This window comes from Squalius cephalus, assembly GCF_949319135.1.
Source record: "Squalius cephalus genome assembly, chromosome: 7".
In the NCBI taxonomy this organism is placed as follows: Eukaryota; Metazoa; Chordata; class Actinopteri; order Cypriniformes; family Leuciscidae; genus Squalius; species Squalius cephalus.
In genome coordinates, this window is record NC_137128.1 from 21,906,062 (window position 1) to 21,929,746 (window position 23,685).

The 23,685-nt window shown below is 37.3% G+C and overlaps 4 protein-coding genes across 7 annotated transcripts in view; 2 read left to right on the top strand and 2 right to left on the bottom strand.

Annotated features, from left to right (window-relative positions):
* The window catches only part of ssbp3a (single stranded DNA binding protein 3a), a 33,558-nt gene extending 29,579 nt beyond the window's left edge, over positions 1-3,979 (top strand). For all 4 annotated transcript variants that reach the window (XM_079875621.1, XM_079875622.1, XM_079875623.1 and 1 more), the window contains 8 exons: positions 327-375; positions 463-498; positions 579-645; positions 771-841; positions 933-1,002; positions 1,137-1,165; positions 2,692-2,793; positions 2,875-3,979. In XM_079875621.1, coding sequence (XP_079731747.1) covers positions 327-375; positions 463-498; positions 579-645; positions 771-841; positions 933-1,002; positions 1,137-1,165; positions 2,692-2,793; positions 2,875-2,904 — 454 coding nt within the window. In that variant the 3' untranslated portion in view covers positions 2,905-3,979. The remainder of the gene's footprint in view (positions 1-326; positions 376-462; positions 499-578; positions 646-770; positions 842-932; positions 1,003-1,136; positions 1,166-2,691; positions 2,794-2,874) is intronic.
* Positions 3,980-4,048: 69 nt separating this feature from the next.
* mrpl37 (mitochondrial ribosomal protein L37) lies at positions 4,049-15,085 on the bottom strand. Its single transcript, XM_079875627.1, has 7 exons — positions 14,577-15,085; positions 13,257-13,440; positions 9,211-9,326; positions 7,533-7,718; positions 7,197-7,348; positions 6,264-6,467; positions 4,049-4,246 (listed from the first exon to the last, which is right to left on the bottom strand). The coding sequence occupies exons 1-7, from the start codon at positions 14,947-14,949 to the stop codon at positions 4,169-4,171; spliced, it is 1,293 nt and encodes a 430-aa protein (XP_079731753.1). The 5' UTR covers positions 14,950-15,085; the 3' UTR covers positions 4,049-4,168.
* An 889-nt stretch (positions 15,086-15,974) lies between these two features.
* Positions 15,975-20,944, top strand: cdcp2 (CUB domain containing protein 2). Its single transcript, XM_079877166.1, has 6 exons — positions 15,975-16,094; positions 16,336-16,683; positions 17,968-18,309; positions 18,393-18,746; positions 20,179-20,357; positions 20,579-20,944. Exons 1-6 carry the CDS (start codon positions 16,004-16,006, stop codon positions 20,882-20,884), a joined length of 1,620 nt encoding a protein of 539 aa, XP_079733292.1. The 5' UTR covers positions 15,975-16,003; the 3' UTR covers positions 20,885-20,944.
* A 1,148-nt stretch (positions 20,945-22,092) lies between these two features.
* On the bottom strand, positions 22,093-23,433 carry tceanc2 (transcription elongation factor A (SII) N-terminal and central domain containing 2). The gene is made up of 4 exons (XM_079877638.1): positions 23,169-23,433; positions 22,933-23,074; positions 22,623-22,819; positions 22,093-22,457 (listed from the first exon to the last, which is right to left on the bottom strand). The coding sequence occupies exons 1-4, from the start codon at positions 23,265-23,267 to the stop codon at positions 22,263-22,265; spliced, it is 633 nt and encodes a 210-aa protein (XP_079733764.1). The 5' UTR covers positions 23,268-23,433; the 3' UTR covers positions 22,093-22,262.
* Between the last annotated feature and the right edge of the window lie 252 nt (positions 23,434-23,685).

Here is a 23,685-nt window from a genome sequence, read left to right on the forward strand (position 1 = left end):
GCCTAATGTATCATATTTGATACTCACACCACACTCAGTGATTTTTCAAAAAAATGATGTATGGTAAATCATGTAAAACTAAGTTGCTTCAGTTCAGTCCAACTGTGAACTTTAGAGGCAAATCCTTTGATTTTGAAGTGTCATAAATAGCTTTATAGAAAACATGCAAACATGAACTCTAGTGGCACAGAGCTGCAAAGATCATCAGTGAGATTATTTTCTGTAGTTTTATTTCAACTTGTACACCCAGTCTGATACACACCAGAGACTTATTTGATGTTCTTATCACCGTTACACAATATAAACTGCTGTGTGTCTCTGTACAGGGGAGCAGGAGCAGGCAGACTGTGGCCTAATCCTAATAATGGAAACACGGTGAGATACTTCAGCTCATGTTATAGAGAATGAATTAGTGATGATATCTGGCAAACCTGGCTGATCAATAAACTTTTGGCTTCACAGATCCCATATTCCTCATCATCCCCAGGAACATACGTGGTAACTGAGTGTTTCTTTTTCCTTGTTTTATGATATTGTCTGTCATGAAGGCTTCAGTTTCTGCTGTCCTGCTTTCACAGGGTCCTCCAGGAGGAGCAGGAGGCGGTGGATGTCCTCCGGGAACACCCATCATGCCAAGTCCAGCAGGTAATGGCTTATCACATTCACATCTCGGTCTACTGCCAACATTACTGTCCCTTTAAGACCCAAATGCTGCCTGGCCACGTGATGTGAGAACAGTTTAATGGTGACTTCCCCCTCTGTGTTGACAGACTCCACTAACTCGGGTGAAAACCTCTACACGTTGATAAACTCAGTCCCACCAGGAGGAAACCGATCTAGTGTGAGTTACTCCACTGCTCCTGATGTTCCTGTGTGCTGCATGGATCGTGTGTTTGATCTCCCTGTAAATGCTCTCTCGTCTGTGTTTGTAGTTTCCTATGGGTCCAGGGTCAGACGGCCCAATGGGAGGACTGGAGCCGCATCACATGAACGGCTCATTAGGTAAAACACGATTCACCATGGCAACTACATCAATTTTTCAAAACATTGCTTGTTTTTGTTGCCCTCCCAATTAGATCAGTGAACATCGTGTGATCTAAAGATCTGCAAATTATTCATTTTTACTTTTCTCACAGGTTCGGGTGACATAGATGGACTCCCTAAGGTATTATTCAACCTATTATTTAGACCTATTATTTCTGTCGAAATGATCTGAAAACTAGCACAGCATGTCTGTTCGTGTTAGAATATGTCTGAGGCTGAATTTCAAAACTTCCAATGCAAGTATTGTATTGTAATGGATTTTTAAACTAAACACAGTACATAGTTACAGTTATTTTAGTTTTAACAAATTGTTTCACTTTAAATGAAAATGCTTAAGTCTTTTAATAGTTACAAAAAAAATCAACTGTGTTATTATTACATATATTAATATTATTTTTTTATTTTTTTATTATGGAAAACATGGAAATATCAGGTCATTTTAAATTAGTCATTTCTAGGCTTGAAAAAATCAGGGAATATTATAAAATATTAAGTCTTGGGAATTTAATACTTTTATTCAGCAAGGATTCATTAAATTGATTAAAAGTGACAGTAAAGACATAATGATGTTTCCACCAAAATATTAAGCAGCACAACTGTTTTAACATTAATAATAATAATAATAAATGTTTCTTGAGCAGCAAATCAGCATATTAGAATGATTTCTGAAGGATCATGTGACACTGAAGACTGGAATAATGATGCTGAAAATTCAGCTTTGACATCACAGGAATAAATGTTTAAATAAATATTATAAAATATTTTAAATTGTAATAATATTTTACTAATATATATATATATATATATATTAGGGCTGTCAAACGATTAATCGCGATTAATCGCATCCAAAATAAAAGTTATATATGTGTGTAATATATGTGTATGTATGTATAATTATTTTCTCTATATAAATACACACACATGCATATATATTTAAGAAAAATGTGTTCTTTATATATAAAATATTTATATATAATATAAATTATATATAATATAAATATATATACACAGTATATACATGCAAATATTTCTTAAATATATACATGCATGTGTGTGTATTTATATATAGAAAATAATTATACACCGTAAACACACATATATTATGTAAAAACAAACTTTTATTTTGGATGCGATTAATCGTTTGACAGCCCTAATATATATATATATATATATATATAAAAAACTTTTTTTTTTTTTTTTTATGCCGTGTTGGTGAGCATAATAGACTTCTTTCAAAAAGTGAGCATAATAGACTTCTTTCTTTCTTTGTGTAAAGATTATTATAAGTTTATATAAATTACAGGTTGTTTGTGCTATGTAGTTGTCAAAAAAATGATAAATAAAACTCAAGACTCATCATTTAGGCCTACTTAATCTCGGTAATGATGGCTTTCAAATATAATGTCAAATGCCTATAATTACACATTTTATCCTCAGAAATCACAAAAACATTCCATCTATAAGACATACGGCAGAATGGTTGCCAAGCAAAACAAAGAACAGTTATACTGATGTAATGAGGTCACAAGTGTTTGTTTATAGAGTGTTTTACAACAGCTTTGATCATTATGAAGGATCGGAACAATCTGTTTTATAATGACGGATACCACCGACTGACATCTTGGTGTTTTTTCTTTACAATCTCAGAACTCTCCTAATAACCTGAGCGGCATGAGTAACCCGCCAGGAACGCCACGAGACGACAGTGAACTGGGTGGAAGCTTCCTTCACTCGTTCCAAAATGAAAGCGTGAGCGCCAGCACACACGAACACATGATAACGATGAATTTATGGGCTTCTGTCTAAATCAATGGTTCTCTCTCTCTTCAGTACTCACCGACAATGACAATGAGTGTGTGAAGGACGAGCTTCAGCTCCAAGACGCCACATGTAGGTGTCTCAAAGACCAGGGACCAGAGTGAGTCTAATCTCACACATCTATGAGAACCAAATCCCACCGCAGCTCTGGATGAGGTGCATGCTCCTGATTTCGGCATGGACAGATGAAATCTGCTTCCAGGAAGGACCTGTCTGAGATGGGAGCTCCCTCATTTTAAACCACTTTAATATTTTCGTATCATTTTAACATAGAAGCCAAGACCGAGATAAATTTGCTTCTTTTCGTTAGACGGACGTCAAACCGTCGGGACCGTGACAATATTCACACTGTGGATGTAGTGCAGAATACCATGTGCTTCTTCTACAGCGTCTGTGTAACATTCCATTAGAGTATTTTAGGATCTAGTCTCTGATCTCTTAAAAAGCTTCGCAACAAGTTCATCGCACTGTAATGGCTTCCTTGAAGATGACTTAATTCAGAGGAACGGCTTTGGCTACAGCGGATTTGATGATATGCACCAATGGGAATCGCAAGCAAATCTGCTGTCCTTCCTTTCATCGCATACTTGGGAATGCAATGGATTGTTAGCAAAATTAACATTTAGTTTTCTTTGGTTTCATGTCTTGTTGTTTTATAACAGTAGATTTTACTGCAGAAGCCTTTTGTAATGAGCCATAAGACTGGCTCGACACCTAACATGAGACATTCATGCCATTTTCCACTTTTTAATGGTAACCTCAGATGACGTGAGATTATTTTTGGATGGCAGTTCAGCCAAACGCAACACTTTATCATAAAACACTGCATCTTTTCACACTGGCTTAGTTCTCATTGTCCCTGTGCTGTTATATTGTGTTTCTGACCCATTGCTGTTTGCTTTTAGGCACAGTTGAAGACGTGCGGCAAACACCCAAAGGACAGTTATTTAACTATATATCTTTTAAAGTTTTCTCTAGTCTGTCATGATGCTGTATGGCCACTCGTGACCTGTTACACCATGTTGTTTAGCCTTTACGATGTACATTATGTTCTTTGGAAGACGCAGTAAAATGACTTGTGTAATTTTTATGATTAAATTATTTTTCAGTTCATACCACTCTTGTTTCGGTCTCATGTCTTCTGCAAATAAACATACATCAGTATTAGATATGAGACATTCAAAGGAACAGTCATGATTAGACTTAATAGCCAACATTTTATTCAGAGTTAATTATTTTCCATTTATGGGATTTTAATGAGATATTGAAGTGTGGTGATGATTTTGGCAGAGGTGCTTTGGTCTGTTCACGCTGCTCCATGTAGGTAGAGCGCCAGGAACTTCTTGAAAGTGTTAGGCTGATATCCTGACAAACCAGCAGGGACCTACAAATGAAGAAGAGCACGACATGTTCAGTCAGCAAACCAACAATAACGACTGAGGTCACACAAAACAGAAAACTTCACACCACCTTCTTATATTTCGCAACTCAATTACTGGAATTCTGATTTGTTGACCACAGCATTCCACGTATTGGTCAGGACTTTCAAAGCAGGCAATGTTTCTTTGTAAACCAAAATAAATGGTGGCTTTCTGCAGTGCACAGCACAACTCGCCGAAGACAGTCAAAACAAATACATAACTCAATGTTTAACCAAAAATAAGAACCTTAGCATTAAAGGTATAGCGGAGGATTTTCCCGAATTTTAGAAAAGAACCGCCCTCTCCACTTTTTGAAAAAATGCACATTCGCAACACTCTACCTGCTCACGAGAGGAAACGCCTATTAAACGTGTGCACGAGCTAATCATAGCTTATATTAACTTTTACTAGCAGTGTTTTTAAATGGATTTCTCCAAATAGCATGCCAAACTTTACCTGTCAAGAAACTTCGCGACTGAGGCATCAGTGGGAAGCCCAACCTGTGTTTTGAGCGCACGCCATCGTGTGAATCGTGTGCACGAGCACGTACGACGGCCTTACGTAAACATATCACCAGAATGATTGACACTTAGGAGGACCAATAGTCTTGATGATCCACCCGGAAAAAGAAAATCCTCCGCTATACCTTTAACTTAAAGGTGAACTAAGTAACTTTTTTACCTTAACTGAACAGCTTCGGAGTCATTGGAGTGGTTATATTACTTATTTCGGGTTAAATGGTGGTCGTTTCGCACTCCCCTGGTGCCCGTGAGCGGAAAATCCGCACTTGCAACTTTGAGCCGGCGGGCCGCCGCGTCAGGAAGTATCGCGTGATATCAGGTCTCGCGATGTAAACAATTGCTTTACGGCCAAAAGAAATCTGCTAAAATGCTGTCATTATTGCGCTCCCTCATGCTGTTCGAACCCGAATGAAGAAGACGTTTTAAAGAATGTCCCATCTGCTTTGATGTCGTTGATCTACTAGTACTAGCCTCTGGTGTCTGAGAATCACCAACGAGTTTTTACAACAGTGTTGTCAAATATCTATTCAGAAGCTGTGGGGGGAGCTCTAGAGAGAAACCTGCGAGCAAAAAGCGAGAATACAGCGAAGAAATCCCGAAACTACTGAGCCCTGCTTTAAGTTCACATTTGATGGAGAGGCCACACAGTTTCTGACAGATGACTCTTCTACTCACCAAGGCTGCATTTATTTGATCAAAATACAGTAAAAACAGTAATATTGTGAACTAATAAAATTGCAATTTAAAATAACTGTTTTCTATTTGAATATATTTTAAAATGTAATTTATTCCTGTGATGACAAAGCTGCATTTTCAGCATCATTACTCCAGTCTTCAGTCACATGATCCTTCAGAAATCACTTGATTTACAGCTCAAGAAACATTTATTATTATTATTACCAATGTTGAAAACAGTGGTGTTGCTGGTTAATATTTTTGTATAAACCATGACACATTTTTTTCAGGATTAGTTGATGAATAGAAAGTTCAAAAGAATAGCAGTTATTTGAAATCTTCTGTAACACTGTAAATGTCTTTACTGTCACAATCAGCATCCTTGCTGAATAAAAGTATTAAAGGGCCCCTATTTTGCCCATTTAAAGGTTCATAACGTTGCTCAGGGGATCTACTAAAATAACTTTACAGGATTTAATGTTCAAAAAAAAAAAGAAAAAAAGCAGCACCTGTTTTCACCTTCTGTCTAAATGGTTTTAGTTTTTTTGTTTTTTTAAACTCGCCTTTAGAAAAGCACAGTCTGCTCTGATTAGTCAGCCGGCCCCAGTCTGTTGTGATTGGTCTACGACTTAGAGCATGTGTTGGAAATGTAACGTAACTGGCAGGTTCCAGAGGCTTCATGAACACTACTGTAACTTTGGCAATTTTTCTCTACCGTCGGAAGTCCATATAATGCTATTTTGATGGACAAAGTAAATGTATCTGAAGGAACTCGACTCTTTACCTTGACGACTTTCTTCTTGATAAAAGGCCAGACCTTGGCAAACCCGTAGAGAGGCTGGTCCTCGTCCACCCACACCAGATTCTTCACTCCGCTGTCGGACTGCAGGTCAGTGGTGTTGAGCTGAAACACCACAAACTGGAAGAGACGGCCGTTAGTGGCCACACTCTGCACCACGATGGGCTTCTCCAGAACTCTGGGCTCTTTCTGCAGGAAGACCAGAGGACATCTGTCTGTAAACTTCCTTTTTTGCTTTGTTATTATTGACAAACTCAAGTCATTTCAATTAATGCAAGGAGTAAGTACAGTAAACAATCAAGGAACGTCATTGACATGTTTTTCTCTAAATAAAGTTTAGAGAAAAAATATTAAATATTAAAAGTAATAAAAAATATTTCTCTAAAATAGGATGGGTGATCTAGAAGTATGTTTATTTATGCACCAATATAACCAAACAATAACAAATGGCACTATTTAACTACATGCATTTTTAACTAATAAAAATGCCATTTGAAGATTTCTGAAAACATATTTCAGTAATGTTGAAAACTATTTGGTGAACCAGTTTTCAATCAATTCATTGAAACAGTTTGAACTTGCAATTAATATGATATAATATTATTACACGGCTCTGTGGTATGATTCTGTTTTTTTTTGTGTGTGTTTTTTTAGGATTCTTTGATGAAAAAGTACAAAAGAACAGCATTTCTTTAACCTACTTTTTTTTTTTTTTTCAATTTTGTAACAACTGTAAAAGTCTTGGTAACTTTTGGTCAGCTTAATGCATTCTAACCGAATAATAGTATTTACTTAAAAATATATATGTAATTCTAAATTCTAAATAAAAAAACAGTAGTGTACATCGTAAACACTCAAAATATTGTCCAGCCCTAATCAATAGTTCTAATGAATCTTTTAAAGATGTAAGGATCTTACCCCATACAGGGCCTGTGCTCGGGCCAGCGCGTTTCCAAAGGTGAACATTACCATCTTAGCACGGAGCTGCTCAGGGAGGAGCTTTGGGGTGTTTCCCATCTCCATCAGGAAGAGAGTGTGGGCATGAGGGTACGGATAGCCCTCTCTGAAACCTGGCGAAAGGAAACAAGCAATGAACCGCCAATACTTCTTAATCCCATAACGTGGACATGATCTCAAACTAGGCATGATTTAAACACAGGAACACTGACTGATTGACAGCTGTAATTAATGAGTTCCAGTTGCTTTGTATCAGGAACTCGCTGTGAGTGAGCGCGAATGAAGCCGGCGGCTGACCTGTGTCGTTCTTCTCCTGGTAGACGTATGTGCGCTGCAGGTCGATGGTGGGCGCGATGGGGTAGAAGGTCTCCAGAGCCTGATCAGCAGTGCTCTGGATCTGCTCCTCTCCAGCCAACACAGGTACAGGGGTCATGGAGTTCAACAGCAACCCGTTCTGACCTCTGACCTGGAACACGTCCTCTCCTGGAAACAGAGGTGTTTTGCAGAGTAAGTAACAGAAGTGGTAGCCTCTTCCCCGGTTTTGATGTACATACAGCATTTTCAATAAAATAAGCATGGCCTGACATTAACACCCACAAACCCACCAAATGCGTAACGCAGTCACTCCTACTAGCCACTTTGGCAGGTTGAATTTTATATATAATATATTCATTTTTCAATTGTCTTTTGAAAAGGCATCTGAAATAATAAACTAAGTGCAATGTAGTGATATCGTTTTTATATCGATACTGAAATATCTAGAACACTTCCAATACAAATTTTTGGCAGAATAGACACACGATACCTCTCATGATCTCTCAGACAGCGAGTTAACACACAAACCCGCCTCCGCTCACTCACTCATTTCATTTGCTCCGGATGAACATTGTTTGTGTTACAGGGCTTGGAATTTCGGCGTGGCATAATTTTACTCATTCCCACAGATTTTGTGCTCACACCCGAAATGCGCGCACATAAAACCTCCTCTCAGTACTAAATTGAGGGTTTTTTTTCCCCGCTGCTTATTGCACTTAAACAGTCAAATACACACAAAATGTCGGTCTTGGCGAGTATTCACATAAACACAGGTTATGTTTTAAGTGAATGTAAACATTTGAGAAAGAAAACACATGCGTAACAGCATAATGGGTCCGTTAGTCAGGTCTTAAAATGACAGCAGCCTAATATACATGCTGCCAAATTATGAGATAATATTAAAAAATATCTAAATGGCAGTTTTTCCCTATGGTATCAATGTCAAAATTGTGCCCAGTGAAAATGTGAAAAAAAGTGTTTTTCTGTTTTCAAAAAATATTGTAATTTTTATAAACGAGTAAACGTTGTGTAAAATGTGCATTAAATTCCCACAATTTTGTGTACATCTCATTTGCGATCATTATTTTCTGTATGCCATTTTAAAACCAAAATGTTATAGCGTAATATTTTTGTTAGCAAAGACCTGTTAAAAATCCATTTTTAGACAAAGACAATTATCTTAAAATATTGTCTATATGTCTACAAAACTATTAATATTTTCATCATTGATAATCAGAAATGTTTCTTGAGCATCAAATCACTATATCAGAGTGATTTCTGAAGGATCATGTGACACTGAAGACTGGAGTAATGATGCTGAAAATTCAGCTTTGATCACATGAATAAATTACATTTTAAAATATATTAAACCAGAACAGTTACTTAAAAATTTGTTTTAACAATTTACACAATTTTTACTGTATTTTTCATCAAATAAATGCAGCCTTGGAGAGCATAAAACACTTTAAATCAACATTTTAAAATCTTATCGTTCCCAAACTTCTGAACGTTAGTCTGTGTTATTGGCCATTTAAAAAACAAAAACAACATTTGGTCGACTACATACTACTAATAGCAAAAGATGTGCGTAAATGCACCTAAATTCAAACATCTAGACTCAGACTGAAGAGAAGACATATGCGGCCCAATATACACCCACCTCTCCTCCAGGTCGCTGCCAAACTGTATTTCTCAGCAAGAATCCTCTTGGCCAGCTCAGGACGCGTGACCTGCAGGCCGCCACACAGGTGAAGCAGTCTGTGCAAGAGCGAGGGACTACAGAGGAAAATAAAATACTGTTTACCACATAAAACACCTTCTTTTACCCATTTGATGCTTCATGCAGAACAGAACGGGAACATTCCCAATTCACCAAACGTATGTTCCCGAGTGTAATGTCACTTCGTGTCAATGTCAATATGGCCTTTTCGTGCTCGTGCTGTGACGGGTTTTTGTGAGAAGGAAAATGTTAAGGGCCAGCAGTAGTTGGGAGATAAAACAGCCACCAAAGGGCAGACTTTAACCGGGGAGATGAGAGATATCAAAGAGGCTCTTATGAATGGCAGACCTCCCAGGAGCAGTATTAATTAATAAAGGCTTTACAGAGCCGCTGCCTGCTGGGAATGCAGACCGGCCCGTGTTTAATGACCGTCATTAAATTCAACACTCCATCAGAGCGCCGCGGACCGGGCCAAATGCCACCTTCCATATTGAAGCTGTTGAGCCAATTATGAAGCGCTGGGTTAGAGGGGACGGTAGCTGCCGTGTGCGCTTCATTCAGCCGCGGGTCTGTTTATGGTGCAGAGATGAACAGAATGAGCTGCATGTTTATGGTAGCAATGCTTCCATGGTACATTTGTGATATATGGCTGTCTGTCTATATAACGCTATTAAACATGCCTATCTTAAACTAGAACAAGAATATTATATTATTCACCGAAACTGGAATTGTATGTTTTTTGCATTTTAATTGAGATAAAATGATATTCATAATAATATATTCACTTACATTATTTTAAATGAAACCCAGCAGGCCGAGTGTTTATTCAGTTGCACCTTACACTGTTCCATCTGCCTATAACATAGCAGATTTACCCTCACCTAAACACCACATTCAAAAAGGGCAACTGTGGTTGTTTACATAGTGAGCTTACGCTAATTTACGGTCTAACTGAAGTTTTTTTTTTTTTTTTAAAGACAAAATAAAAATCAAATCTGGGAGGTTACTTGAATTATTATGCTATTTTTTGTCTCCTTCAATATGTTAACATGCATTCAAGTAAAAAACACTAATTTTCTCATTATATACATTGTAGCATCACTTCTCTAAACCCCACTTGTCGGAGAGTCTGCTCTGCTCTGATTGGTCAGATGGCTCAGTCAGTCTGTTGTGATTGGTCTACCACTTACAGCTTGTTATGGAAACCAAATGCCATTTACAACGTCTGAATTTCAGCTGTGGATCTTACTCAGCGGTTGTATACACAGTGACATGAACATTAACGATGATGTCAGTTTTTCTGTATCAATCCCAGCGCGAATCTCATCCTTTTGAAGTGCATGCAGAAATTAAACAAATTAAAAAAAGAGATTTTTAAAAAAAGCGTGGACAACACAAACCAAACTCTTCCAGTCTCAGCTACATCTACAGTGTTTGAGGGTCAAAGTACACATTGTTCACGGGCAGCCAATGAAGACACATTATGCAAATGTGTTACAAGCCTACGTAGGATCATGCTAGCCTGACTACGTCAGACTTCGTACTTCCGCTCAATTTCATTTCGCTTCTGTACTCAGTCTGAGACAGCTTCAGAGCTTTCTGTTTGCCACCGGTCTGGAAACAGCCGGGCCAATCAACGAACAGAGGGCGGGCTGAGAGCCGTGACGTACACGCTGATTGTACCGTGGATGCGTAGATTTACTTAACTTAACCTGCAAAAGTCGTTCACAGCCATGTTCACTCCGGTATTTCGCTCGATGGTTTTGTTTTCGCATCATACATGTGTTTACAGTGAAAGTTAAATGCGGCCGAGCATGCGCATAACACACGCCATAACCAAACGTTATGTGATTGGCTTACGGGTAACCAATGATTTTAAACTTCAGACAAGCGCCCCCTAGCAAGAGAGAAAACACTTCTCTGTTATGCCATTCCAGACTCTGTCTACGAAGCAAAGTGAAGTAGCAGAGTCTGGTATTACCAGGCTAGGATCATGCTGGAAGTAAGACTGGAATTACCGACGACTCGTTTTGGCAGATCAGAATTGGTTTCTTTCTTTAGGGAGACAATAACTAAAGTTATTGTGCACTTTGATCTTTGAAACTTTGCAGCCCTTTTATATTCACAAACAGCTATATTACACACAGCATGAAGGGTAATATCTGAAAAAGCATAATAGGGGCACTTTAAATCAGAGCAACCAGACAATCTTGAAATGAAAGTAATTTTCTGCTTCTACTAGGGTTTGGAATCACAGGGTACCTCATGATACGACACGATACACCAATCGATACATGGCTCACAATAACGATACTATCACAATACAGCAATTCTGTGATAATCAATATATTGCTAGACAATCCTATAATGATACATCACAATAGCTGTCTAACTATGAAAACAAAATGCCCGTGAAAAGTGCAGGTTCTCTCTCTTTATTAAAGTCCAAACTGTTAGAAAACAGCACAAAAAGTAAATTAAATGTAACATTTTAAGTGAATTACACATTTAATGCTTGTACTTTTTAAAAGCTTACATTTTTCTTTGTGTGTTAACTGACACATTTACCTGCTTATCAACTTGTTTTATATAAACCTGGTACATTTCAAAATTTACCAACCTCTCTGGGAACATCTCAGTGTTTACCAGCTTTCTTTAAAAAAACCCTGAGAATGGTGTTGTCAAAGGTACCAACTTGGGTATTTTAAAATGTTAATAATGTGACGATAGCAGCATTTCTCCCTAGCATTTTGAGCACTGTTGAATGGATTCTTAAACATCTGATTGGCCATTATGTCTCTGATTGGCTACAATGATCAACGCTTCAAAAACATGTTGTAAATAGACATCTTTGACGCTCTGAGCGCTTACACAGATACACACGGGAGCGTTTGAAAGCAGGCTTTCCACTGATAGACGCCTGCTTTAAAACTGTCCCGTGTGTATCTGTGTAAGCGCTCGGTGAAGAGTGTCAAAGATGTCTATTTACAACATGTTTGTCCCCATAAATGGTAGGGGGCAGTGGCTGGGGCATCTATTGTTTTAGTCACACTGCTGTCCGCCATCCCATTAAAAACCTCTTTATCTCAGGCTAGTTAACTTATGTTCAGGTTTCCTTCATTCATGTGTTGAGCGCTACCTTGAGGAGCCATGAAGTAGCAACACTGGGAGCAGGGAAATCTATTTAGAGAGCCTTATTTTATTAATTAAAATATTGATTTGTGGCGCTAACGCATCGATTCTCGTGTCGCACGGAGAAGGACAACGATATATTGCCCTATCGATATTATGTCCCATCCCTAGTTTCTATCATTTAATTTTTGTTAACAGTAAACAAAAATAACTGTTAGGTTTTGTTTCTGTAACTTGCTAATTAACATTCTTGCTTTACACATGAGAACAAACCTGATTGGTTCTCACACGCCAAACAAGCATGTTTGAGCTTCCTATTACCATATTGGATGTGCACTGATCAATGTTTATATGTGAACAAATTAAATCTATTCACCATATACAGCAATCATGCCTCTTCAGAAGACTTGGATTAAACTGCTCAAATCATAAGGATTACAATGTCTTAATGAACATTTTTGGTTGGACAGAATTTAAGAAAGAATATTAAAAATATATTATTTTGTGTTTCAACTCACTTTTGTTAGAGTAAATTATTTTTCATTTTTGTGTGAAGCAAGTAAGGGCTGTTTAAATTCTTAAAAAATTAGCAGTAAGAAATTATGTAAAATACAAAAAATGCTGTTGGGCTTCTCAGCAATAATACAAGCTCAACAACTCTACAAAAATGTACTGATAAAAAAAGGTCAGTGGAGTAAATGTGTTCTGGTTTAATGGAAAAGCTGCTAGTGTCTAGCGATTTTATTATCAATTGCTAATTAAGGAGTTGCATTTATGACAAGACCATTTTATTAAAGAAGTCTTGTTTCTAGACACTATAGAAGTGTGATCAGAAATGAGGAGAGGGTACCCACCAGAACCTCTCTCTGGGCGGCCGGGGTTCTGTAGTGTCCCACAGCCTGGAGTTTTTAATGGCGTCCTGTACTCTCTCATCTTGATTCTCAATCTGATTGGCTGGATCTTCAGCCAGGGCGAGAATCTGAGCAGGTAAACCTTTAATGATGACTGACTTACTGAGCCAGAGGGCTTGTCGAACACCTACAAACAGATATCAATCATATATTATCCGCTGTTACACACATATCAAACCAAAAGTATATATATATATATACAGGTGCTGGTCATATAATTAGAATATCATCAAAAAGTTGATTTATTTCAGTAATTCCGTTAAAAAAGTGGAACTTGTATATTATATAGACTCATTACAAAGTGAGATATCTCAAGCCTTTATTTGTTATAATTTTGATGATTATGGCTTACAGCTTGTGAAAACCACAACATCAAAATCTCAGAAAATTAGAATATTACATGAAATCACACAGTAATTACACAGTAATCCCATGGTCATTGAACCAGGTTTTGGTTCTTTTGGCAGTGTGAGCAGGTGCAAATCCTGCTGGAAAATGAAGGAAGCATGAAGTGCTCTGGAAATGTCCTGGTAGACGGCTGCGTTGACTCTGGATTTAATAAAGCACAGTGGACCAAAGTCCTCTTTTCTAATGAGAGCAAATTTTGCATCTCATTTGGAAACCAAGGTCCCAGAGTCTGGAGGAAGAATGGAGAGGCACACAATCCAAGATGCTTGAAGTCCAGTGTGAAGTTTCCACAGTCTGTGTTGGTTTGGGGAGCCATGTCATTGACTGGTGTTGGTCCACTGTGCTGTCCACTCAACGCAGCCGTCTACCAGGACATGTCTAGAGCACTTCATGCTTCCTTCAGCAGACAAGCTTTATGGAGACGCTGACTTCATTTTCCAGCAGGATTTGCACCGGCCCACACTGCCAAAAGAACCAAAACCTGGTTCAATGACCATGGGATTACTGTGTAATTACTGTGTGATTTCATGTAATATTCTAATTTTCTAAGATTTTGATTTTGTGGTTTTCACAAGCTGTAAGCCATAATCATCAAAATTATAACAAATAAAGGCTTGAAATATCTCACTTTGCATCTAATGAGTCTATATAATATACAAGTTTCACTTTTTTAACGGAATTACTGAAATAAATCAACTTTTTGATGATATTCTAATTATATGACCAGCACCTGTATATATATGTGTGTGTGTTTGTGTGTGTGTCTATACACTGTTATCGTGAGAGAATTTTTTTTAAATAACTTAAATTTCCCAATTTTCACCCACAACAACGCACAGAAAAAACTATCACTACCTTCCAGCACATTCGTCCTCTGATTAAACATGTAACAGGGTTTGTCTTTATGCAGAGGCATGTCTTCTAGTTTAGGGGACGTATAGTGACTCGGGTCTTTCCATCCACGGTCCCAGGGAGGAAACCTAGGCTTTGCCAGTCCAGGTACAAAGTGCATCCTGTCAGCATAAGTGATCGGCTCCAGCCCGGCTATTTCGTGGACCACCCGAGGTTTTTTCCTCGGAAGAATCTTCCCATATAAACAAGAGCTGGTGGACAAGAAGCGACGTCCATGAGGAATCACGTAGAGGACACTATCACAGTCTTTTGATTTGCAGTTTTTAGTTATTTTAAATACCGGTGTCCTTATTCGTTGCACTGTTGCGTTAAACATTTTACCAAAAGTATACAACAGATGTCTAAAATGTATATATTAGCCAAAAAACAACTATACAATGATGCTCGTCGCTATGACATTTTCTCGTTGCACTCAGGAGGCGGCCATGATTGTGTGACGTCACGCTGTGAGTGTCTTCTTCTGGAGTCAGTGAATGTCGTGTTGATTACGCGTCATCACTGCCATCTATTGATCAGTGCAGGTTTTCAGGTCTGAAGCGGCATCGGACTCAAAGCCACTGATCTGTGTTCATAATGTAAATCTGTCTAAACCTATTTTCTTGCCATTCCAAAATGACTTGGTGTTGGTGGTGTTTAAATGTAATTTATGTGTAACAAAAATATTTGTAAAATAAAATGTTTTTGAAAGTCTGCTTCGATTGTTTTAATATAATATAATGTAATGTATTATATAATATCATTTTTTGTGCCATTTGGTGGTTTTTAAATCAATATGTAACATGTAACAGAATATAAAGTATAATATTTTTTAAAGATTCTTTTTTTGTGTGTGTCTTTATTATTGTTCTTGTATCACCGTCTTGTTTTAATATTAAAAAAATTAAGTCCTGTTTTTGTATTGTTTGAATAATAACACCCAAACCTCCCATTTTAACACCTATAGGCCCTACTTTAAAAAAAAACATTTATAATAATAATTCCCATTATTAAAATCCAGTGGTCTATTTCATAGCTTTGCCCTGTAGAATTGCATATAATAATAGTGTGTGTAGACTTTATGTGTCTAAACTTTAAAACATCCGCAGGATTAAGACTGCTTGTAATACATGTGGTCATCTGCGTGTCCCTTCCTCTTATCAACTTTAACTGTGCACAATACACTCATTAACATTTCATGGCTTTCTCTCCGAACAGTGTATCGACAAGCCACCTGCGTGCATTTGATAGTCCTCATTAAAATTTAGTTGGAGCGCCAAAGAGTGGACCACCTATCCAATTTCCCCAGAATGACAGTAGTCCAAAGAATGAGGAGCTTTAATATTACTCCTGTTCTCTGAACCCTGCAGGACAGCATGTGCAGAAGAACTTAAATGCTGCATACTAACAGAAACAACATGGTTTTAAGGATAAATGTCTTCATTCATGTCTTGTTCATTGCTGGAAAGGTCACCTCCAAGAAAGGTAGGACGGCTTCCTATCACATGGGTGAAAGTGCACGCCTTATGAATGTTGTACCATTGTAAACACCTCAGTTCTTCCTTAAACTTGTAAGGCAGCTTCCTAATTATGTTGCCTGTGCATCTTTGTCTTAAACACAAGTACATTCAATAGTTGTTATTGATTAGGTAACGCATACTGATCAAATGTAAATCTTGAAAGCATTGTAAGTTGCTTTGGTTTTGATTCAACTGTATTTGAATAGGTGTTAAATGTGGAGGAATCCTCTCTGCAAGCAGCGGCAATGTGTCAAGTCCTAATTTTCCAGGCCTGTACCCTTATAACACTGAATGCACCTGGTTGATAGTGGTCTCAGAAGGCTCTTCCGTACTGTTAACCTTCCAACACTTCGAGCTGGAATACCATACAGACTGTGCTTACGACTACATCAAGATATACAACGGCATCTCCGAGGATGAGGGCAACCTCCTGGGGAAATTCTGTGGAGATGTGTCTCCACCTCAGTTCAGCTCGTCCTGGAACGTCATGTCCATTATCTTCCATTCAGACCGCCATGTCGCACGCAAGGGTTTCTCTGTGGGCTACAGGAAAGGTGAGGAGTGCAACTGAACATTGCTTTAATATCAGTCAATATGCAGTTCATTACAATTTACATTATGATTTGTTCCTCGGTTTGTAAAAATATTGATTTTCCTGTATAATCCATTTTTAATGGAGGTCATTCAAAGGTTAGAATACACATTGTTTTGGAAGTATTGGCAGAAAACTTCAACATTATATTTGATAACAGAAGTCTAGTGTGATGAAATTGCTACTAACCTTGTTATATCCCATCTTTCAACTCCTGTCATGCTTATAATGCATAAAAACAGTCATAACTTAAAGGGTTAGCTCACCCAAAAACTAAAATTCTGTCATCATTTACTCACTCTCATTCCAAACCTGTAAGACTTTCGTATATGTGAACTTATATGTATATTTATATGTGAATAAAGGCCTAAATTCAATCTGTTCCTCATTTAAAGTGATCAAGTCTCTTCAGAAAATTTTGACTAAACTGCTCAATTCAAATGGATTCGTTTTACGATCTCTTTATGATCTTTTTGAAGCGACAAAGGGGTAGTAGCGGATGGCAATGGGACAGAAATCTCTCAGATTTAATTTAAAATATCTTTATTTGTGTTTCGAAGATGAACAATGTCTTACGGGTTTGGAACAACATGAGGGTGAGCAATGATATTTTCTTCATTTTTGGATGAACCCTATATTTTCCATCAAAAAACATATTGTATCTGATATCTTCTCATTAATGAGTGAATATGCAAACATTTCAAAGTTTTGCATATTACCATGTTATTACCATGTTATGACAAACTTGCCGCTTTTTTATTAATTAAAATTGTAAAATGTCATTTAAATGAACCACTGAAATACAAGAAAAAGCTATATTTTTTACTCAATATTTATGAGAACTTGTTTTCGAATATTTTTTATAAAACATTTATAAGAATGTATTCGTCATATAATTACCAGTATTAACTCCATTGAAATCAATGGAATTAATTAAATTCCTTTGAACTTATAACTCATGACTCCTCAAAAACAGTCACAAATATATAAACAGTCACATAAATATATTCATTTTACATGCATAAACACTTGATCAATTTTTATGATGCAGTTGTTATATCTGGTTCAATGGTCTTTGGTTGCCATTCTTAAAACTATATTATGTTTGTTTTTTTAAATAGAAATCGTTTCTGGGTCACAAATAACCCAAAATGCATCCAGTAAAGTCTTTCACTTTCAAGCACACTGTGTGTAATTGTATACATTAATTTATACATCAGTTAATTTGTTTCTCTCTCTAAAACAGATATGTGCGGTGGGGTTTTGACCGGTCTTTCAGGAGTCATCTCAAGCCCAGGTCATCCACAAGACTACAGCAACAATGCCGACTGCTCCTGGACAGTACATGTGTCCAATCAGAGTGTAGTCAGCCTGGTGTTTCTTGACTTTCAGTTGGAAAACAACGAGGGGTGCAACTTTGACTATGTGGCTCTCTTTGACGGCCCCACTGTTAAACACCAGCACCTGGGCAATTACTGCGGTAATGAGAGACCTCCCAACACCGTCACCACATCAAACCAACTGCTGGTGGTCTTCAAATCTGACTTCAACATCGGAGGGAGAGGTTTTAAAGCCTACTACTACTCAGGTGAGACACTTGTTGTCATACAAGATGCATAATCATAATAACATTTCAAGTGTATAATTCCTTGATCTTGCTGTTTTTTAAAGGAGAGTGCCAGCAAATACTCAAACATATCAGTGGGAACTTTACTAGCCCTCACTTCCCAAACATCTACCCCAATAACATCAACTGCCACTGGACAATCACTCTAGCGGCCGGATACAGGGTCAAGCTATTTTTTCCCCTTCTGGAGCTTGAGGGTCGGAACAGCCTGACCGACATGTGCAACTATGACTCAGTGACTGTGTACGATGGGGACAGCGAGACTGACACTCTGTTGGGCCAGTGGTGTGGTAGTGAACAGCCTCCATCGTTGACCTCTAAGGGAAATAAACTATTGGTTGTTCTCAATACTGACCGTAACAATGCCTTTAAGGGCTTCACAGCCTCCTACATAGGAGGTGAGTGCTCACTTATCACAGTTTGAATTCATCCTTCTAAAAGTAGTTTTGGGAACCAAATGATGTTACGTTACGGTTTATTTAGTGAATCAAAAACATACAGCCCAGTAGAATTTAACACATTCAGTATACAAATAGACGCAAGTATTTTAGTTATAGCCTACTGACTGGTTGTTCATATGACATACGCATATTTTCAGTGGTTCACTCTTGAAAGTAAAGGTTCCAAAAGGGGTTTTTCACAGCGGGAGCATGTCTATGTTCCCACAGCCCTATGTTCCCACAAATGGCCTTCCCCTGACCCTACCCCTAAACCTACCCGTAACTGGGGTTTAGACAATGTTCCCACAAATGGCCTGACCCCACCCCTAAACCTACCCGTAACTGGGGTTTAGACAAATCGTAAAAAAAAAAAAAATTCTTAGAAATGTGAGAACATAGGGCTGTGGGAACATAGGGCTGACCCCTTCACGGCAATGCCATAGTTCCCTTCCAAAGAACCTTTCAGTGTTTAAAAGAACTATTTTTCTTATTGTGTAGAACATTTTAAAAATATGAAGAGCTTTTCTCGACTATAAAGGACCTTTTGTGGAATGGAAAGGTTTTATGGATGTGAAAGGTTCTTCATGGAACCATCAATCAAGAGTGTAGGCTATAAATAATACCGGTAATGACTGAGTTACCTCATATTTGTTGATATTTGAGCTACACTTTGTATTTGGCCATCAAGTGGTTAAAAATACTGCAAAATTGTTTTAGTTGCGCTTCAGCTCTGCTCCTCCGTGCGGATGATGAATGTGGTTCGAGTGTTCACAGATATATGACATCTTAAGAGAGCCGGATGGAAATATAAATAGCGTTTTTGTTTGTTTGTTTTTTTGCAACCGTTTTAAATTATCCATGGTCCATTTTTCTTAACAAACTTTATCCATCATCTCCTCCCTTTGTAAGAAATCCTTCCGTCGCTGGTCAAAATGACCCGAAGCCCTAAAATTATACATTTGAATTTTTGATTATACGACGTTAGGCTACGCAAAGAGAGAATGTACGCAATTTCCCGCCAAATCCGCCCCGACAGTTATAAAATATTATTATAGGTCCATCAAAGGTGTATTATTTGGGTACATGGTTTGTAAGATGGGTTTAAAAAGGAATATCTCATTAATTATTATTTTTTTCAAAAAGTTACATAGAGTATGTAGGCTAATAGAGTTTATGACTCAAAAAAAAAGTTGATTAAGAATTGTAAAATGTATTTATTACTGAGATTATCTCATTACTTAGTAACAGAACTGCATTTATTCCCCCAAATATTTATTCCTCAAAACAAGTACTTAAAGAATTGTCAAATTCTTCCAACACAGCATTCCATATCATATTCACTGACCTCAACCTGAATAGTTGATGTTTTGTTGTTGTTTTTGTGTTGCAGTGGTGCCAGTCAATGTAAGCTGCACACGAACTGAGTTTCAGATTCAGGTCTCCAGACAGGCTTTACCTCAGCTGGACCGTGAAAAAATTTACCTGGGCAATCCATCCTGTTCGGCCCAGCTGACAGAAACATCCTACAAAATTCTAGCCCGTTTTGTCAACTGTGGAACTGCTGGACAGGTATATAAGATAAAGAGACAAGCGCAGATTCTTTTTTTGGGGATACCACACTTAAAACACCCCTAGTTTCCTACACTGTTCTCAGTGACTCACTTAGTCCTAGGTCTAATTCAGATGTTAACAAATGTCTGATACAGTATCTCTTATAGCAGCTTTTAAATATGGCTTTGTTCAAATCAACATTAACGATGCCTCATATCCTCATATCTGATCTTCCGCAGAAACGTCAAAACATCACCATGCTGGTCAACTCGCTTTATATCGACTTCTCTGATGGGCCGCAGCAGAATATTCAGGAATATGAGGTGCAGTGTGACGCCCAGAGGAAGGTGGCCATGGCCAGCATTATCTCAGTTGAGGAACGTATCCGGCTCAATGAACTGGCCCGCCTGGCCCAGGAATCAAACAACAAGAAAGTCGAAGAAGAAAGTGAACCGCATGACACCAGTGACATCATCTTCATCAGTATCTGTGTTCTCGCTGTCATCCTCATGTTAATTGCTATTGTGTGGTTGGTGCTCCTATAGACCTTATGCGCCAGAGAAACAAGCGTGCAGCCATCTTTTGTCTTTGAACTTCCTTTTGAAGTAGCTCTGTATATTTCTATGGCATCTCTGTTGAAGAGTAATTAGCTGGTGAAGTGGATTTACTTATTGTAGCATTAACGAAAGTTATCGTGAGCATTGTTACGTTTGAAGCAGATGTCAGTAGAATGGGAAGATTATAAAAGGAGCGGTTCATTCATAAATCCGTAAGATCATTCCTTCATGCTGTGGAAATACAAACCGGAAGATTGAACAACTATAAAGGTCTATTGGAGCGTCACACAATGAATACATAAGGACTTGATATATCTCTATTTTTATACTTTTTTATGTACACTGGCGGTCCAAAGTTTGGAAAAATTAAGATTGTTTTAGTGTTTTTGAAAGAAGTCTCTTATGCTCACTAAGGTTGCTTGTATTTGATCAAAAATATTTTGTATAAATACAATACAAATTTTGTGAAATATGATTACATTTTTAAATAAATTTCTATTTTAATATAATTTATCCTGTGATGCAAAGCTGAATTTTCAGCATCATTACTCCAGTCTTCAGTGTCACAAGATCCTTCAGAAATCACTCTAATATAATGATTTGATGCTTAATTATTACTGGTGCTCAGTTATGAATAATGATTTTTACTATTATCAGTGTTGTTGCTTAATATTTTTGTGAAAACTGATAATTTTTTTCAGGATTCTTTAATGAATAGAAAGTTAAAAGAACAGCAATTTATTTGAAATAGAAATGTTTTTTAAATATTATAAATGTCTGTACTGTCACTTGAATCAAAAGTACTAATTTCTATTTTTTTAAATGATCGTACTTACCCCAAACTTTTAAATGGTAGTGTGTCACCTTTACCACAACAATATAAGCAGCAAAACTGTTTTAAACATTGATAATAATAATAATAAATGTTTCTTGAGCAGCAAATCATCATATTAGAATGATTTCTGAAGGATCATGTGACACTGAAGACTGGAGTAATGAAGCTGTAAATTCAGCTTTGCATCACAGGAATAAATTATATTTTACATATATTAAAATAGAAAACAGTTATTTAAGTTGTAATATTATTTCACAACATAACTGTATCTAAAACATTAAAAAAAAAAAAATCTCAATTTTTCCAAACTTTTGACCAGCAGTGTAGCTGTGAATGGAAAGAAACATTCTGGCAAATGAGATGTAAAAAAGTCAAATGTTGTATTTAAGATTGAAAGTTAAAAAAGTTTACAAGTCAATGAGTAAATCATACAGCTGTATGTTAAAAAAAACATATTATAAATATATTTTTTAAAAATGAAATGGGTAAACAATATTTTCTTTAGGTCACAAGTCTGAATTCTTCGATTCTTTACAGTTTCTTTTTGTGATTGCAGACGAATATATTAACTGGTAATTTGCCGTCCTTGACCTGCGCTCTCAACTCAGGCTTATGTTTCAGAGCAAAGACAAGAGCCCTCACAGTCCTTCTGTAAGCTCCGCTAACAAGCCGAGAGCTCTGGTGGAAGACCTCCCTCTCAATGTTCTCCACCAGTCCATGCTCCACCTGGACAGGCAGGAAAAGAATCACACAACATGCATGCGAAGTACAACTGTATCATGATTATATTTAATAATACCATTCCAGAATTTAAATGAAGCAAGAAACTAATGAAAGCATAATAACTGTCCGTGTGGTTAAGAAATTGTAATGGTCATTTAGGATAAGTACCTTCAACGCAATAGCTTCGGAGAGCAGTTTCTTGGCATTGCTCCTTAAAGTTTCTGTCTGTTTGTCACAGCGAACTTCTATGGAAGGTTTATTTGCATGTTCCTCAATAAAGGTCCTCCAGTGTTTATACACCTCCCCCGCGAGGGACTTGATTTCAGGATCTTCTGAGTGTTTGCGAAGGTTGTTAACTGTGTGTCCTGAAGAGATACAAATGAAAGTGGTAACGTTAGGGGCTGAAATTAGTATTTGATTTGATGGGATTGATTTGAAAAGACAGGGGTGCAACTAGAAAGGAATCAGCAAGTTTTACCAATTTTGGTAGTCTTTAGCACTTCTTTGGAAGGCACTTTCTTGTCCAACTCCTTTAAGGCTGCTATCATGTTCTCTTTAGCTTGGCCAGGCAGTTCAAGGATTGACTTGTACCTTTCAATGTCTTCAATCACGACCACTCTCTGGAACAAATATGTAGACAAATAAATGTAGACATTAATAATATAGCACATCTGGTGAAGAATGACGGGCAGGGTAAAATGAGCAATGACTTACCCGCAAGGACTCTAATGTTGCTTGTTTGTAATTTCTCTCTTGTTTTGGTTCCTGTTTCACCCTGTCTCCTTTTGGTAAACGAACAACAAATTTATCCATGATTAAAACCCTGATATTAACGATTCTAAAGAGTTTATTGACTCCAGCTCTAGCTACACTTATTATTATTTTTAGGTCACTACATTGTAGATCAGTGAACAGAGCAGTATGGCACAAAGCGGTAAACTGAATTTTCTGATTCGCACCGGAAGAGAATACGCGTCTGCGCGATAAAGGTTTTTCAAAATAAAAGCCTTCTATCTCGTTAAAATGGGCAATATAAAAACACAAAACATCGATTAAATCTTCAATCCACTAATACACACATTATTTTACAATACAAATGATTAATAGTTGTACATAAAAAAAAAAAAAAAATTTAAAAAAACGTGAGCTGTCTTTCAATATTTTAGTGAATAAAATATTCAATACTAAGTGAAACGCCTTCATTGAATGGTTGAGTTGCCTTAAAATTATG

What these genes read in the sequence shown, in the direction of transcription:
- mrpl37 (XM_079875627.1), bottom strand. Translation starts at nt 14,949, where the DNA reads ATGTTTAACGCAACAGTGCAACGAATAAGGACACCGGTATTTAAAATA. An exon ending in GGCAGCGACCTGGAGGAGAG is followed by an intron (nt 7,719 to 9,210) that starts GTGGGTGTATAT and finishes CTCTGTTTCCAG; the next exon opens with GAGAGGACGTGTTCCAGGTC. An exon ending in GAGCACAGGCCCTGTATGGG is followed by an intron (nt 6,468 to 7,196) that starts GTAAGATCCTTA and finishes GTCTTCCTGCAG; the next exon opens with AAAGAGCCCAGAGTTCTGGA.
- cdcp2 (XM_079877166.1), top strand. Translation starts at nt 16,004, where the DNA reads ATGCTGCATACTAACAGAAACAACATGGTTTTAAGGATAAATGTCTTC. An exon ending in TAAAGCCTACTACTACTCAG is followed by an intron (nt 18,310 to 18,392) that starts GTGAGACACTTG and finishes TGTTTTTTAAAG; the next exon opens with GAGAGTGCCAGCAAATACTC. An exon ending in CACAGCCTCCTACATAGGAG is followed by an intron (nt 18,747 to 20,178) that starts GTGAGTGCTCAC and finishes TTTGTGTTGCAG; the next exon opens with TGGTGCCAGTCAATGTAAGC.
- tceanc2 (XM_079877638.1), bottom strand. Translation starts at nt 23,267, where the DNA reads ATGGATAAATTTGTTGTTCGTTTACCAAAAGGAGACAGGGTGAAACAG. An exon ending in CAACATTAGAGTCCTTGCGG is followed by an intron (nt 23,075 to 23,168) that starts GTAAGTCATTGC and finishes TATTTGTTCCAG; the next exon opens with AGAGTGGTCGTGATTGAAGA. An exon ending in GCTAAAGACTACCAAAATTG is followed by an intron (nt 22,820 to 22,932) that starts GTAAAACTTGCT and finishes GTATCTCTTCAG; the next exon opens with GACACACAGTTAACAACCTT.